At 35.6% G+C, this 16,670-nt stretch overlaps 4 protein-coding genes across 7 annotated transcripts in view; 1 reads left to right on the top strand and 3 right to left on the bottom strand.

Annotated features, from left to right (window-relative positions):
• Positions 1-53: 53 nt before the first annotated feature.
• LOC126368950 (beta-1,3-galactosyltransferase brn) lies at positions 54-1,188 on the bottom strand. Its single transcript, XM_050013213.1, has one exon. The coding sequence runs from the start codon at positions 1,186-1,188 to the stop codon at positions 142-144; it is 1,047 nt and encodes a 348-aa protein (XP_049869170.1). The 3' UTR covers positions 54-141.
• Positions 1,146-7,165, bottom strand: LOC126369003 (protein C10). 4 transcript variants are annotated; one of them, XM_050013285.1, is made up of 4 exons: positions 6,969-7,165; positions 6,201-6,437; positions 4,602-4,746; positions 1,146-1,284 (listed from the first exon to the last, which is right to left on the bottom strand). In XM_050013285.1, the coding sequence occupies exons 2-3, from the start codon at positions 6,415-6,417 to the stop codon at positions 4,613-4,615; spliced, it is 351 nt and encodes a 116-aa protein (XP_049869242.1). In that variant the 5' UTR covers positions 6,418-6,437; positions 6,969-7,165; the 3' UTR covers positions 1,146-1,284; positions 4,602-4,612. The 4 variants fall into 4 exon arrangements, with proteins under 4 accessions (XP_049869242.1, XP_049869241.1, XP_049869243.1 ...); XM_050013284.1 differs by lacking the exon at positions 1,146-1,284 and adding an exon at positions 3,218-3,359; XM_050013286.1 differs by lacking the exon at positions 1,146-1,284 and adding an exon at positions 3,218-3,355.
• Positions 7,166-7,462: 297 nt separating this feature from the next.
• Positions 7,463-16,283, top strand: LOC126369002 (GSK3-beta interaction protein-like). The gene is made up of 2 exons (XM_050013283.1): positions 7,463-7,606; positions 14,548-16,283. Exon 2 carries the CDS (start codon positions 14,555-14,557, stop codon positions 14,927-14,929), a length of 375 nt encoding a protein of 124 aa, XP_049869240.1. The 5' UTR covers positions 7,463-7,606; positions 14,548-14,554; the 3' UTR covers positions 14,930-16,283.
• Positions 11,000-16,670, bottom strand: part of LOC126369093 (dynein axonemal heavy chain 3) — a 73,063-nt gene continuing 67,392 nt past the window's right edge. Inside the window, exons 71-73 of the mRNA XM_050013386.1 lie at positions 14,019-14,154; positions 13,289-13,363; positions 11,000-11,322 (exon numbers count right to left, since the gene is read on the bottom strand). Of these exons, the coding sequence (XP_049869343.1) occupies positions 11,026-11,322; positions 13,289-13,363; positions 14,019-14,154 (508 nt within the window). The 3' untranslated portion in view covers positions 11,000-11,025. The remainder of the gene's footprint in view (positions 11,323-13,288; positions 13,364-14,018; positions 14,155-16,670) is intronic.

Below are 16,670 nucleotides of genomic sequence, written 5' to 3'. Positions count from 1 at the left end.
GAACTATGACATCATAACTATGTCTAAAACTCAGAAAAAAAAAGCAATTCTGCTTGTTTGTAAAATTTTCTTTTTGGCTTACTGTGTTTTGCTTTTTAGCAGCCAATTACTCCCCAGATCTAATTATTCATTAGGAAATTCTCAGTCAGGCTGAATATTCTGTTCAGTCCACACCCTGATCAACTCCTCGTGATCACTGTATCCGTGACTCGCTATGACTTTCCTGTAACCTTCTTTACTGTATTTCTTCTTATAAAAGTACATACCCGGACAGTGTGTGGGCTCTATCCCTACTTTCTTAGCAACTATACCTAAGTATATATCATCGAATCTGAAGTGTTTCACAAAATAACTGCCTATGTACATAGTTTTCATTGATAAGTTGGACACTATGTATGCCCCAGCAGTCACGTATGCCGGCCACCTATCCCAAGGGTATTCATCTAAAGACACCCTCCATTTACTGGTCTTAAACCTCTGCGGCGACGAGTCGAATACGTAACCAGCAAACATATGTCTGTCTCTTTTCTCCACATCGTTATCTACAGGTATTTCATTCCCATCTATCTCGTTTCTTTCATGCACATAGTCCAGGAGATTGTTGACAGAAATGTACATGTCATCATCGGTGAATAAGTAAAAATCCGCAGTGGAACAGTGTTGGAACACCCAACGGAAAGACATCATAGTTTTTATAGTATTATTGTAATAGTTATCATGAAAATTTATCTGTACAATATCCTTGTATTGCTCGATTTCCTTGTCGATCATCTTTTGTAATTTCGACTTTGGTGGGTTATCCACGCCTAAGAAGAACAGTGTTTTCACTATTCTGCCTGGTATCAAATCCTCTTGGCCATAAGTCTTCCTTATCGCTTGTCTGTGGCCGAAATGGTTCATAGCAGATTTGACTACGATAAACAGATCTAGTTTTTCTAGAGTATTGCATTTTCCTGAGTTGGTCAGGAATTTGTATGGATAGTAGTTTATAGGTTGGACACTGGGCTTTTTGCCTTGCAAGACTTCATCTATGATGGGTTTTAGGTCAATATTCAGAGGGTACGCAAAGTCTTGGAAACTCCTTGCGTACATGTAGTCGCCTACACCGAAAAAGTTATACACACACAGCAGCATCAACGCACACACAAAATACTTATACTTCCGTCGCCACATTGTCTCGAGATTCATTTATCACTTTTTATTTATTTATATAAAGTACACCCTTCATGTACTTTTTAATAATTGAGAAACCTGTTGAGATTCATCGTTTCGTTTCGCAGATTCCTGGAATTAAAGAAACACTTTAATTATTATAAGAAAGTTTTCAAAGCACCTAGTGGCCCCGATTCCTGCAGACCCCTGCTAAAGTTATTTTAAGTTAATATCATTTTCTTATCCAACAAAAAGGAAAGGGACGGATGATTGACAATTGTCAATGAATAAAATAGTCATCTCGCTGATATGCAACCCTTTGGACGTGGGCTGTCAACTTAATTCTGTCGGGTTATTGGCCAATAAAAAATTGTGTTCCATAAATGTTATGCTTCTCGATTACCCGTCCCTTACGTTTTCGGCTGATAAGAAAATGACGAGTATAACTTAAAATAAAATTAAGAGGTGTCTGCAGGAAACGGGGCCATTATTTATTTTTATTTTATGTAACTAGCTGCAAAACTACTACCACATCGGAAGCTGTGTCGCTGAGGGAGAGACGTGGCCAGAAAACCTTCCAGCACGGGGCCCTACTCCTACTGTTACATGTTTTCCTTTCTTTTGTGATAGCGTGCGTTGCGTGCTGCCATATGTGGTTTAAGCCTTAGCGGCTCAGCCATTTAGGCTAAAGTAAGACCCAAAGGGGGTGAGGTAAATCTAGCTCGACACACGATACGAATTGATGCGGGGCGGAGAGACCGTTACCATTCTATATGCAGTATTATTCTGTATTCTATGTTACCATTGATTTACCACTACCGTAGATCCAGCGCTTGATACAAAAATGCGGCGAAAACTTGGCGCTTGTTTGACTATACATTCGTAGTCATGAGCAATATCATGTACCCTCTTTAGAACCCTGTCGCACTATCATATTTGGCATTTAATAAGACTTACGGTTTAATTGAGGAGCTCGGTGGCGCAGCGGTTAACGCGCTCGGTCTGCGGTTGTTGAAGTTAAGCAACTTTCGCAAAGGCCGGTCATAGGATGGGTGACCACAAAAAAAAGTTTTCATCTCGAACTCCTCCGTGCTTCGGAAGGCACGTTAAGCCGTTGGTCCCGGCTGCATTAGCAGTCGTTAATAACCACCAATCCGCACTGTGCCCCAGCAGTGGGGACGTTAATGGGCTGGTGATGATGATGATGACGGTTTAATTTGTCAAAAAAGTTAATGTGACACGGTTTCAAAGTGTATACATATTAGTAGGTACTCATGACCGTACACAGCGGTATATACATTCAATAAAATCGTGTCAAATTAAGAAAGTACGCATCTACGGTAGTAGTAAATCTATGGTCATAACGAAAATGCTATAGCACCTTTAACTGTGATAGAAAGTAGAAACTGCTTTTTTGCCTTAATAAGGGTACAAACTTTACAAGATGACTCTACACTGTGATCTCATAATTAAGACTATTATATCTTATCAGATGCCGGTTTATGTACAAACCATTGTTTACCTCCTACACCAGTGATAAGGCTGGTTTGCCTGGCTTATGGCAAAAAAAGACTGCGTACACACTGCCTATATCGAGAGACAGGTAATCTAATTCACGCTTATAACTTATAATATTGGGATCGCACTCTACGGGCATGAGGTATGTATGTAGTTTGGAAGCTGTATTTTAAAAATTAGGAATATTTCTGTCCTGTTTAAGTTTCAGGTAAGATTAGATTTTATCGATTTAGAGTACTTTTTAAACACAGTATTTGTCTGGGTCAAAGATAAATTATAAAATGCTAATCTAGAAATAGAAGCCAGTCTAAGATGATCAAAATTCAATCTCATTTTACTTTTCGACATATTTTCGAATTTTATTTGTGAATTAAGTAGCAATGAGTACGACGTTTGACCGCTTTTATTGATGACGTCACAGGACAGTATTTCCATACAAACTCCAAAGAAAATGATTGTTTTGACGTTTCGTAAAAAGTACCTCATTTGATTAGGTTGTCAAGTAGCCTATAGCATCACACATCAAGGAAGCAATGAAACAAAAATATAAGAGTACTACATAGGTATATTTTTAATTAATAAAAGTAAATACAAAATAAAATAAGAACATAAGCTACAAATAAATAATACTTCTTCAGTCATAGATAGGAAATAAGTCTTGATTCATTGATGGTGTGATGGTCGGCTACCTAAAACAAAATGCACTACATAATTCACTGATAATTTAATATCGATTTTGTTAATGTTTAGTTAAGTATATCTAAATTAAATATATAATTCAAATTTCAGAATAAATAATTCAAATTTTGAGTTTCAAAATATCTTTGAGATTTAGGTTTGGCCACCAATTTATTTTATGTACCTATTATTATTATTCATGTTACTTTAAGACAAATTGTTACGGGCATAAAACATGAATGTGCGATTAATATGACTATGTATTACTTAGGCCTCATCAATAGAGACGTAGAGAGCATTCACTGTAATTGTAATGGTTACAATAGCAAAGGTAAGGTGCGAATGGTTAGGATAAGCGGTTCGCTTTATAAAAAGCGAAGTTAGTTGATAGAGTTGGCAGAAAGTTGTTTGCCCAAATTAGGGATGTCTTTAAAAAAAGTTTAGTATGATCTACTCTGGACTGAAGATCGAAAGAAATGGAATCCCATAGTCCCTGCTTGCCTCAGTGGCAAATAGGCGTAAATTTATGTATGAACGATTTTTCCAGTATTCAAAAACTGTACTTTATGAGTTTGAATTCGTGTTTGCTTCATGATAATTGATATCACGTTCCAGGATTTGTGTGCGGTTAAATGGCAATAGGCTCACCCTATTAGATAAGACTTAAACATAGTTGCCAAGAAGTGGGTGTAAATCTAATATGCTACACTCTGCCTACCCCTTCGGGGATACAGGCGTGATTTAATTTTAATTTAATTCAATTTTTTTAATTCTAGGAGAACCAACAGTTATCAAAAACAAATAAAAGGCTGGAATAACAACTTCAGAACCAATTAAAGGTTCTCACAAATAGAATGATGCTTTGTTATGTTCTATCAAAAAAAAGTCTTTAGTCTTGTACATACAGGTCAGCTGGAAGAAATCTCTTTGTTTAGAGATAAGCTTGCCTGTACTATCTGTTTTCTTTGTATATTTCTTGTGTCTGTTTTATTGTGTACAAATAAATAAATAATATAATGGTTGACAGCCAATTGATGGAGGCACGGGTGTTAACGCAAGCTGTGTCGAAATATTTTTGGAGTTGTTTAGACTATGAGAGTTCCTTTCATCAAGTAGGTATATAATATAATTATACAATTGAGCTACAAAAGTGTACCTATCTATAGTATGCCCGGCAAGTACGCCTGTTCATGTACAATCCTAACAAGGCGAGACTAACTACAAAACAAAAGAGTTGCAGCTTGCAGACATACCTCCTTGCAGCCTACAACGAGGTGTCCACGGTGGAGCTGATAGAGACGGGAGGCAGGTAGTGGCTGCGGATGTGGGCGTGCAGACGAGCCACCTCCGAATCCAGGCTCTCCATCTCGCGGACCACCTGCGTGAACTGGACTATACCTGAAAATCGGGGACATAGTCAAGGAATAAGAAATAATACGAGTGTAGTGGTCTAAAGGCGATAAACACAACTGCGATGACCTTCAGTGCCAATGTTCATCACTCGAATAATAACTATGCATAGAACGACAACTCCGCTCCCCACCAGCGGCAGAGCTAGGTTTACCTCACCCCGCCTCGGTCTTACTTTAGTCTTCAATCGTATAGGCGTCAGACGTCGCACACACAGAAGCGCGTGTACGATAACGTCAAAGTGTAGTGTCTGTGTAAAATGAGGTTTTTTATATAAAGTGTCTGGGGTGTAACATAGTAACTCTTAGAGATTCACGCACTTTATACCGGTAGATTGAGGGGAGGCCTGTGCCTAGCAGTAAAACATATATAGGCTATTTATGTAGACAGGTTGGCCCTTGTCACCATATTGCATCACCATATCAACACCGGCTGCAAGTTGTATTTGATTACTTGTGGCTCTGCCCACCCTATTAGGGAACTGGGCCTAAGTTTATGTATGAAATTTTACTATAAAACATAAGTTCATAACTATATTCTCAATTGGGCTAGTTAGAGGTATCCATTGTAAGATGAACTAAGTCCCCACCGAGCTTTCTGTTAGACCAACGTGATAAGTGGTGAGCATGGCTGTATGTGTTAGTGAAAAAAAAATGCATAATAAAGAGCTAAGCTCACCTTGTCAATGAAATAATAAAGTATGAATTAAGTTACAGCCAAAAACAAGTTATGAATACATGTGAGTATGATTCACATAGTTAACTAAGTTCACAATAATAATTACATGATGTTTCCAACTAAAACATTCTGCGAATATGACACATGATTGTGTGACAATTAATTAATAAATGTATGTATGACGTCAATGTAACACAAATGTCCTGCTGCAGTTGAATGCATTGTATTTCTGATAACAGTTAACAATGACATTCATGATAACAAAAATATTATTTCTGTAACATAAAAATAATAAAGAACAATAAATGTATCATCTCAGAACAGAAAACTGGTAGTGAGATTTAGTTTATTCTTTTAAAATTTACCATAGGTAGGTACAAATATTTAAAAATTTTACATACCTACCTACAAATTTCTAACATGTAAGAAATTCAATTGAACTTGTTACTGAAATATTGAATTGAAAAATAAATTGAATTGAATTCAATCAATTTGATTTTCAATTGAATTTGAGTTCAAAATTTAGGGTGGGTAGAACTACAAGTCTGACTAAAGAGTAATATTAAATTATTAATTTATTAATCATTTTACTATTTTTCTTTTAGTAGTATAGTTCTTGATTCCATTTTAAGCATCCTGTGATTTGTAATATGTCATTATTTTTTTATTATTTATTGTTTATTATTGTGTCCCACTACTGAGCATATGCCATACTTGGCTGTTCTAAATAAATAATTCCAAGTAATAACTATTAAGAATCTAACCTTCTCTGGAATTGCTGAAGCCGTGCCTCTTGATAGTCTCCATCTCAATCTGGACCACCATTGGGAAGACGATCTGCATCATCTTTAGCATCTCATTGCCAGCAGCTTCCTTGGCTTCATCCAGCTTCGTAGAGTAGTCTGGAGACTCCAGAGCGTCTATAACCTCACTGAGGATCAGGCGGACTTGGTCAACTGACATACTCTGTGGTGAGGTCATGGTCGGATGACATTGAGACCCTGAAAGTGGAACAAATAGGTTTATATGTCGTACTAGTTTAGGGAACTGTAGAATACCTAGTTTCTACTAAGTTTTAATACAATAATAAAAAATTAGGCATTTTTTTATAATAATAAAACACTAAGCAGTCAAATGTATAAAACATTTACAGGATAAACTTATTTTAAGATGGGCAAAGGCGGCCCTATCGCTAAGAGCAATCTCTTCCAAACAAGCTTTGGCAGAGGATCGTACACTACAGTAGCAGTGCATGCAGCATGCAAAAAAAGTAAAAAAAATAAAAAATAGTCAAATTTTACTTAGATATACATACATATATAAATACAGAACATTATATACACAATTATTTATTCGTAGTACCTATACAATATAAATTTACATACATATACAAAGCATTTATAGTACCCATCAGAACATTCAGGTACAATGAGTAGGTGTTAAATATAAACACCACACAATGCATAAATGTTATTGTATTTAAATATAAAGAGCTATTACATGCGGATGTGAACTATTAACTTTTGCATTACCTTGTGGAGGCGGCGTGTCTAAAATTGTGGTTGGCTTTTAAGTTACTTTGATGGGAAATATATTTCAGTTTTGATGAATACTTACTAAGAAAGGTATTGACCCTTTAGAATTATTGAAAATAAAAATTAAAGAAATAAAAACTGTACAAAGCCAACCGAAGCACGACCACCACCAACGTTGGATGAGTGAGTGAATGGTAAATTAATAATATTTGACAAACTAGCTTTTTTTGAACGAATGGTTATTGTTGTAAACGTATTTTCGTTTCATCAACTATTTTGATAAATATCAAATATGTAAGATCACCCTCGATTTCTCGCTCGAAGTTATTTTGGAAATGGTTACGATTTTAACTCCAATAATACGAGTATAAGTAATTATAATATATATTCCATATCCGCTTACCATGGAATAGAAATTATAAGATTATCAAAGATCGATTTGATTTAATCGTAAGAGATGCGACTATTACAGCACAACACTACTTGTCATTTTTCACCTTGTTTTGGACGAGATGTACCTAATAATTATCATTTTATTTCAAAACAAGTTCCTTTTGGATTCCTATTATCTATAAATATCATTATTGTTACTTTACAATATTTCTTAGTAAGACACATAGCTGTGACACAAAAAGGTAAGTGGAAATATGAAAATATGCGCCAATTTCAAACTTTTGCAAGATTATTTATTTTTATTTACTATTATGTATTTCTACATTATTTATATCTTTCTACAGAAAGCATTAAAACAATTGATAAATACTTATTTAATGTTTATTAGCTTCTCGAAAGCATTTAAAATTAGGAACATGTATAGTATTGTGATGGGGTCTCTGGGCATTGTTTTGTCTATGTACTTTAGGCATTTTCTAATAAATAATTTGAATATTTATATTATTTTGCTTCATATTTTAATTATTGAAGATAAAATGGAAAGTATTAAGCACATAAATTGGGACTTATGCCATAGGTCTCAATGGTATATAGGTATTTGTGCACTATAATGTCTAATGCAAGTTACGGTTACGCCTTAACAATATTAAGGCGGGAATACACATGCCAGTAAAATTTTGCAGTAGCTTGCATGCCAGCTACTGGCATGTAGCACTGTCTGAAAATCAAATAAATAAATAAAAATTGTTTATTGTCATAGAAAAGTTCGACATAATATTGGCAAATGTAATGCAGTACATGCACTTGAATGCCAGTTAATGTATACACATGCAAGTAGCTTACCTGCAAGTATGCTGGCACTAATCCAGCTATGGCTTTTTTTTTTATAAAGCTCAGAGATACAATAGGGTATTTGACAGGGTCAAAGATGAATTACAAAATGCTAATCTTGAAATAAAAACCAGTCTGAGATGACCAAAAACAATCGCAAATTACCTTGTTTTCGAATTTTATTTATGAATTAAGTAATGAGTTTGACCGCTTTTATTGATGACGTCACAAGACAGGACTTGGTTGACAAATATTGTCAAGTAGCATATTACTACACTGTGGTGCGTACATCTACTGTCTGTGATGTAGGTGTAGTCTATGTTAACTTTCTGAAAATTAAAGGACAAACATTAAAATGAACACCAACAATACAAATACAAATATTTATTAAGCAGATTGATTAAGACTAGACAAAATATCACAGTTATAACACTGACTTACAGGTACAGAAAAACATAATGAATTAATAGACAAAAAACTAAGTTAAGTACGTCTTTAATAAATAAGTATTAAAAATGAAATAAATATGATTATTATTTGAAGTATAGTATACAACAATAACTTTATAATAAATAGTCCTAGTCATTTCCGTGGTATTCCATGATTTACCATCTGAGGAAAATCTACAATAGGTTACATCAATAAGATATGTTTCCATAATACCATTATTGATTGATGTTGTTGTTCACTGTCTTGTCAAGCTTAATGTGCAGACATCGGATTATATGCACTTGGGTGTTTGCATATGCAAATAATATTATATATCTACTGTAGTAGCTTGTGGTGGTCGGCGCTCACAAGGTGTCGGTGGGATGGGGGTTAATGCTCCTAATGCAATTCAATTCTTGTTGTCGAAAATCTTATTTTTATTGTAATAGTGAGTTATTGATTATGTATATTTTGTACATATTTCGTTTTTTTAATGAATATTTTTTTGAGAAATTAGTGTTTATTTGCATGCATATTTTGGAATTTTGATAGTGCATATAATCCAATGTATATTTATGCGAAACCATATTGTACCTATTAGGATATAAATGGTAAAATGTGACATTGAAATTAAAGTACATACAATATGAACATTATAGTCAATAAATATAGAAGTACTGTTGTCAATACCCTCGTTATTTTTGGCAGTAAAAGGGCATTTATATCATGATATAAATGTGACAAAAAATTGGCTGTGTTCCATTTTGGAAGGTAGCAGAGTATGTACAGTAACAATCACATGCTAAGTACATACACATAGCAATACATGTTGTGACAATATCAAGTGGGTTATCTCTCAGACTATTATAGAGGGTGTCAGTGACATCGTAATGAAAACTTTGAGGGATGATTCAGACCATTATTCTAAGTTGATATCAAGTGGAATTTTATGTCGCAAAAGTATGGAACTGAAAATAATTTAAAAAAATACCCCAAAATTTTCATGAAATTTCACTCCATACAAGCACGTAGGGTGTTAGTAACTCCGTAATGAATTCTGAAGGGGATGATTCAGCTCATTATTCTGAGTTAATATCAAGTGGAATTTTACGTCGCAAAAGAATGGAACTGAAAATAATTTTAAAATGCAACAACATTTTAATGAATTTTCCGACAGGAAATTCCTCTTGATATCAACTCCCGCCCACACCAGTATTCGTTACGATGTCACTAATACCCTGTATGTAATACTACAATATAGTGAAACAAAAAATATTGATATAGAATAATCTAAACCGGTGAGCATGTATCAAGACTTCCTTGAAAGTAGATGAAGCGGAAGTGCCTACTGAAATTGTACAATATTATTATTTTTTTTAAGAATTTCCAGGTCTCTGTGCAGACGATTTTCTTGCAACTACTTTTCATCGGCTATATATATATATATATATCGGCTGAGAAGATGTTGTAATCTCAGGCGGATAACATGTTCGACAAGTAATATATTTATGTAAAAAATTACGATTCATATATGTTACCCACTGAAAAAACTAGTGAAATACCGTTATGTTGTTGTGGACTTGCCTAGACCGACGGCAACTAGGCATGATATATCCATACGAACGGACAAAAGCCTTTGTCGTTTGTTTCTAAGGCAGACGAAAAAAACACCTGCGCTATGTATGAGTCGCCAATAAATATCGCTAACAGCGCTGTTGTGCAAAGGTCATGGACATTTTTAGGTCTGCCCTTGAGGTAGCCTATTTCCTGTTGGCGTAGGCAGTACCATGGAAATACTCTATGGACCTATAGATATAGATGTACAATATAGACCGGACCCCCCCCAGATGTACCCGCTCAGATCATCTTCAATATTCATATTTTTATTGGTACATTACACGTCATTCAGATAGAGATCAATAAGAAAAAAAGATAGTACTATTGTACGGATAGTAGTAAGTAAAATTATTAACATTAGAACGACTGCTCAACTAACCGTTTCTTTAATTTAAATTTAAAATGTTTAATATTATTAGCATCTGTGATGTCCTTTGGTAGCCTATTATATACGTAAGGAACCATAGCGTGAATGTTACGCGTGGCTTTTTCCAGCCTATTAGGTTGAGTCAATATTTTATTTATTTTATTTGGGTAGCTTACAGCCTTTTTTACAAAATGAATACTTAAAAATACAAACAAATGCCAATGAGAAGCTACCACAAGTGAACATGAAACGCTTAAATATCCATACAGACTCAGATACAGCCAGAAATTATATTAGGTTCCCGGTCTACAAGGTTTTTACACTTTGAACGCTACTGGAAAATAGGTCAAAGCGAGTCAGTATTAAGCTTGTTAACTAATCTGTTCTGGGTAAGAAGCTATTGTTTCTATAATAGACCTAATCATCAAGTTGCGTGAGACTCGCGACTCCACGGTTGATCCAATGTTTCTGCGGGGTATCCGACCTCAAAGTGATATACATGACAAAGTTACTGGAGTGCCCCGTGGTGGCCAGTACTCCCTTCCTCTCGCTGGTCTTGTAAATTGGGCAGAAGTAACTGGGGGGAGGGCTGAACTTGACGATCAGCGCCGGTTGGAACCAGATGATGGGGATAGTGTCGAATAGGATCTTGGGGAAGGATTCGTCGAGCATCATCGTCTCCCGGTTCCACCTCGCACCTTCCAGGAATAGACCCTGGAACCAGTAGTGTATTTATTATCTACTATAGTAACATGTTATACTACTATACATCAATGATATTATCTATTACTAAGGTGGTCTTGGCCAAACCCAAAATGCTTGATAACATGCAAAACTTATACAACGAAAACTTTCTATTTCACACAGGGTTTGTTAGTTGGCTCGGCCACGGCGATACGGCTCACCTACCACGTTGGTCTGACAAAAAGCCCGTTAGTCCATCTTGCGATGGATGTACCTCTGACTACCCCAATTGGGATATAGTCGTGAGCTTATGTTATGTAGTAAATTAGTAATGCATTGTTTTGGCAAAAAAACAAGCTTGCTAAAACATTAATGTGAAAATGTATGTGTACGAAATATTTACATATATCAATATTCTGTTATATAAATATCTTGCATTTCGATGTTGACGTATGAGATGTAAAGTTATCTCTTTTTAACTCAAAATTTCGGTATGTTGTTACACTGAAAGCTTTGGACTTATACCCCTTAACGTGTGATTAAAATGACAACAGGACAGAGATATTAGTACATCGACTAACGCGAAACAGACGAGATATGTCTCTTCCACACTAACAGTATACAGCTTAGTACGAAAGAGACGAGAGATATATTACTCTTTATGTTATAAGGGGAATAGGTACGCGCACATTTTACGATATTAATATGCTGGCTATAATATACATTCAAGAGTGCATAAATACAAACTGCATATATTAGATAAATACTTCAGTATTTCTTTCGCATATTTGAGAGATACTGTAAAAATGTCATCTCGCTCACTCCACACGCGCACTTACCCAGACGTGGACACTATGTTCCTGTCCCTGTTTATCCACTGGAGCAGTTTGCTGCTTGCGCATACAGAATATTTAAACCTATTATTAAGTCGTCATAAATTATAATACACGTCTCAACCAAAATATCGAAACACCTCACAAGATTATGTTTCGTAAGGATTATCAGAAAATTATAGATTTACTACTACAAAATTATAGATTTATTACTACTGCAAAAAGTGGGATGTTAAGTTACTGTTAATATAGCGATGTTGACAGTTCTTTACCTTAGTGTGTGATTAGGGGCCGAACTGGCAACACGGGGAAGTGTGTGGTAAAATCTTGCAAAAATAGAAGTTCAAAGCGAAAAAAGAAGGATGGAACATCATATTTCTAATAAGTAATGACATTGGCCCCGATTCCTGCAAACACCGCCTAATTTTATTTTAAGTTATATCCGTCATTTTCATATCCGTCGAAAAGGAAAGGGACGGATGATTCACAGCTCTTAATTTTAGGAAGAATGAGTAAATGAATGTGTCGGGTTATTGACTGATGTAAAATTTTTAGACGGTTGGTTTAGATTTGTGCTTAAAATTGACGTGTGTTCCATAAATTTTATGCTTGTCAATTACCCGTCCCTTTCCTTTTCGGCGGATAAGAAAATGACAGATATAACTTAAAATAAAATTAGATGGTATTTACAGGAATTAGCACCATTGTGCATGTTATCATAGTATAAATATTTTAATTTCCGCAAGTACTCCTCATCAATCCGAGTCGCAGTATAACACGATGCGTACTTTCTTAATTTAACACGATTTTATTGAATGTATATACCGTTGTGTACGAATGTATAGCTAAACAAGCGCCAAGTTTTCGCCGCATTTTCGTATCAAGCGCTGTATCTACGGTAGTGGTAAATCAATTAGAAAAATATTAAATACGAGTAGTTTATTAGGAACAAAAAATAAATGTCATTTTGCATTTTTTTCTTTTCTTAAAGTTAATGTTCTAAATTATTTCCTTTTTTATTGTTCATATACTGGGTGTAAGTGACGTGACGCCAAATACTGCGGGGGATGATTCAGCTCATGATTCCGAGTTAATAGGTAGTCGAATTATCCGTCGCAAAGGACCTATCGAACGAAAAATAATTAAAACAACACTACACCCACCTTGCAATATACGCCAAATTCGGGCTCCTGCTGCAGATCGCCTTCGTATTTAGTGATAGTAAACTCGAAGTGCACCTGGACAGGTAATCATGCATATAAGTAAGAAAATGGATAATAATAAACAGCTACAGCTATCAATATTGACATATCCAGACTCGAAAACTCATCACTTTAAGTCTAAAGTTGCGCGCGGCGGGAATTATATACCATACGAATGCTATCTACGTGGATAAACTTCGTACGGCTCTATTGGTGGAGACCCTCGATATACATCGCGCCGCGCGCGCCGCAGTTGATGTGCCACAGAGGTCAAAGCTTTAATTCTAAACAATACGTATATAATAATATAGGCAATAATAGACACTGGTTATGTTATTTAAAGTATTTAAACGACCCTTTACCCTTTTTAGATACAATTGTGTAATTTCGGACCCCACACTAGGCGGCCCTATGTCGGAACTGCTTCAATTGACAATAACCGGTCAGCGAAAATCATATTACACTTTTGAATTCGACTTGGCGTAGTTTTGAAACGCTAAAAGGACACGCCAACATGCATGGGTTGTTTTACAGATTTCCTAAGGTGTATTATAATTTGATCCCCGATGAAATTACATTTATTTTGTTTATCCCGAGCGAATTAAATATGCACGTTTCGACAAGGTTGTATACAAGAATGGTGTCTATTTAAACCTAAGGAGTTATAACTGCGTATGTTGATTAATTTCACCTGATCGATGGGGATTTCGTTGTGTCGCGAGTAGTTCTGCAGCACACCCGTCAGGAATGATTGCGTGAAGTAGAAGCCAGATATCCAGAACACTGCTGGAGGACCGTCGTCAATCCAGTCCTGTAGGAACTTTAGCCTGGAACAATCGTTTCACTATTAAAATGCAATCCAAAGCCAAGATTTTGTTCAGGAGTTTCTTGCGCTGCTTCTTCTCTTCGAAGCGTTGGTTAATTATCGTATAGGGTAGTTCACTGTTGAACAGTATACACACGTGAACATACTGAAGATATCACTGAAACCCGTTTTTCAATATCTCATCTAACACCGGTCATATTAATATAGCTCATAATAATATATGCTCCGTTCCGTTCTTGGTGGTAACTTGTATGGCACTATGTACGCGTGACATCGCGTTTTCCTATTGCCATTCTTCTCTAGATCCCTGATTTCGAATGATTGTAACTATTGAGCATTTTAATTATGTTTTTAAAGCAAAACATCGCGGTGAATCCTACTCATCTATTTCCAGATCGAACATGATGGAGCAACGTCAGGAGAACGACCAAGTCCTGGACGCGGAGACCTGGCCACAGGAAGCGGAAGCTGCCATCAACGACATCAGGAAACACGTCAAATCCGCCAGCATATCTCCGATACTCAAGAGCAACAACCAGCGGATCTACATCAACTTGATGACGCTTGAAGAAGCATCGTATTGCGTGGAGATGTCTGCAGCTGGGTTCAGGGTGGTTGGCAGAAAGTACGACGATACTTCGCTGTCTACTATAGAGAACATGAACTATGAGACCCCGTATGCGCTGCTCAACAGCATCAGTCAAAAATACAGGGAGTCCTTCGGCGGAGAGCTCATGAACAAACTGCTGGACCTGGCCAAAAATTCCGAAGGCTGAAATTCCCTTGGCAGGTTTATTCCAACAAATACACTTCCCAGTAGTCCAACTGTTGAAAAATTATAGATATTTTAACACAATCGAACTGTCAGGACCCGAGTTTTCTTTTCAATCAAATGTAGCTGTTGCTCTCTCAAATATTTCTGTCAGCTAAGGGTATTTTCAATATATCTTAGTAATAAAAACAAGTCTGGCGGAAGTCGGACCGCAGACTTCGACCAGACAATGTAAAATGTAAATTCCATTGTCGACAGATAACCGGTTAATGTGTAGAAATTATATCCATAAGGGAAACAGCGCTCTCATTTAGTTTTAACTCTTTGCTAATCATTTTTATAAACCTAGTATGATTTTGGATTTTGTCAAAGGTTTATTGTTTTCCTTTTGAGATACGGAGTCCTAAAATCATGCAATGGGAAGTGTACGGGAATAAACATTCGGCATATGTAGCGAAAGTAAGGTCGCTTGGCAGCTATCGTAGGTGCTTAGAAATTGTGGCAAATCTATTATAATAGGTGTTGTTTGGATTTTCCGTTATTTGTTACTTTGTAGGCGAGGCACCGCACGTTTTCAACGTGTCAATTTGTGTAATTGTTAACCTTGTAAAGACCATCATGGACGGTGAAATTGCTATGTACGTATATCCCCCATCTATATTTAATCTAACCCCCCTTAGTAATAAAATTACACAAATTAAAGAACAAAGCAAAATTGAATTCAATGAAGGACTTTCCAATCGACGTTCCCCAAACACACGATAGATGGCAATCACTTTTGACGTGATAATTACCTATTTTCTCATTGCTGGGGTATGTAATTATTCAAGAATGTAATGTAATGGCAGACGCATATATAAAACTAAGTGTTGCTTGATATTTGGATCACATTATGTATAGATTGATGTTGCCACCTTTAATGCTTCTCTTTATTTTGATCAGAATAATAATGGGTGGAAGTTGTAATTTTACCTTGGTGTAATAAATAATGTTAAACACCGACGGGTCCATGGTGTTATAGGATAGAAAAAACGCGGTGTTGCCATAATACAAAAAAGCATAAATTTTAGTGTACTACACAATAATGTTATGTTGTAGTATTTTCACCGTCAATGATAGGATTAAGAGCTTTATAGCTATTGTTACCTGATAAATTGATAAATAAATCTTATTTAGTTCCGGTAGTAATCGGTTTTAAATATCAGATGAATATAATTGTTTCAATTATAAAACAGGGTGTACTTTTGGAAGAAACTTGAATATTCAGAGAGGACTTTTATATAATCGCATATATTCTACAATAGTTTCGTCGAAAGTAACGAAATAAGCAAAGAATTTATCAATAATTGTAGCCGTTATATGCATGTGTTTTATTGTGAAATGTCAGTATTTAGCTGTGCTATAATAAATTAGACGAAAAAGAATCACAAAAACGCACGTTAGTTGAAAGATGTTTCATAAAACTGAATTTACTGGCAACATTAACACCAATCGACCAATCATAATGGTGCCAACTATAAGTGTTGCCAGTTTTTTTCAAGTTGTATCAAACAAACCGTTTTATTAATGTTACTGTGTATCTGTGTATATTATGTAAGTAGAGTTAGTTTGATTTACAAAGCGATATGTTAATTTGCATTTAAGAAAGACTGAGTGACAACTATGTGAAAAAAAAAAAAAAAAAAAAAAAAAAAAAAAATGTGAATTTTATGCACACTTTTGATTATTTACAACATTTATTGTGT

Source organism: Pectinophora gossypiella, chromosome 8 (genome assembly GCF_024362695.1).
Source record: "Pectinophora gossypiella chromosome 8, ilPecGoss1.1, whole genome shotgun sequence".
NCBI lineage: Eukaryota > Metazoa > Arthropoda > Insecta > Lepidoptera > Gelechiidae > Pectinophora > Pectinophora gossypiella.
Note: the sequence above shows the minus strand (reverse complement) of the source record. Positions and strands in the feature narration are given on the sequence as shown.

Bases quoted from the DNA above. Each gene is read 5' to 3' on its own strand.
- LOC126369003 (XM_050013285.1), bottom strand. From the start codon at position 6,417: ATGACCTCACCACAGAGTATGTCAGTTGACCAAGTCCGCCTGATCCTC. The intron at 4,747-6,200 runs GTTAGATTCTTA...CCCGATTTTCAG, and splicing joins CTTCAGCAATTCCAGAGAAG to GTATAGTCCAGTTCACGCAG.
- LOC126369002 (XM_050013283.1), top strand. From the start codon at position 14,555: ATGATGGAGCAACGTCAGGAGAACGACCAAGTCCTGGACGCGGAGACC.
- LOC126368950 (XM_050013213.1), bottom strand. From the start codon at position 1,188: ATGAATCTCGAGACAATGTGGCGACGGAAGTATAAGTATTTTGTGTGT.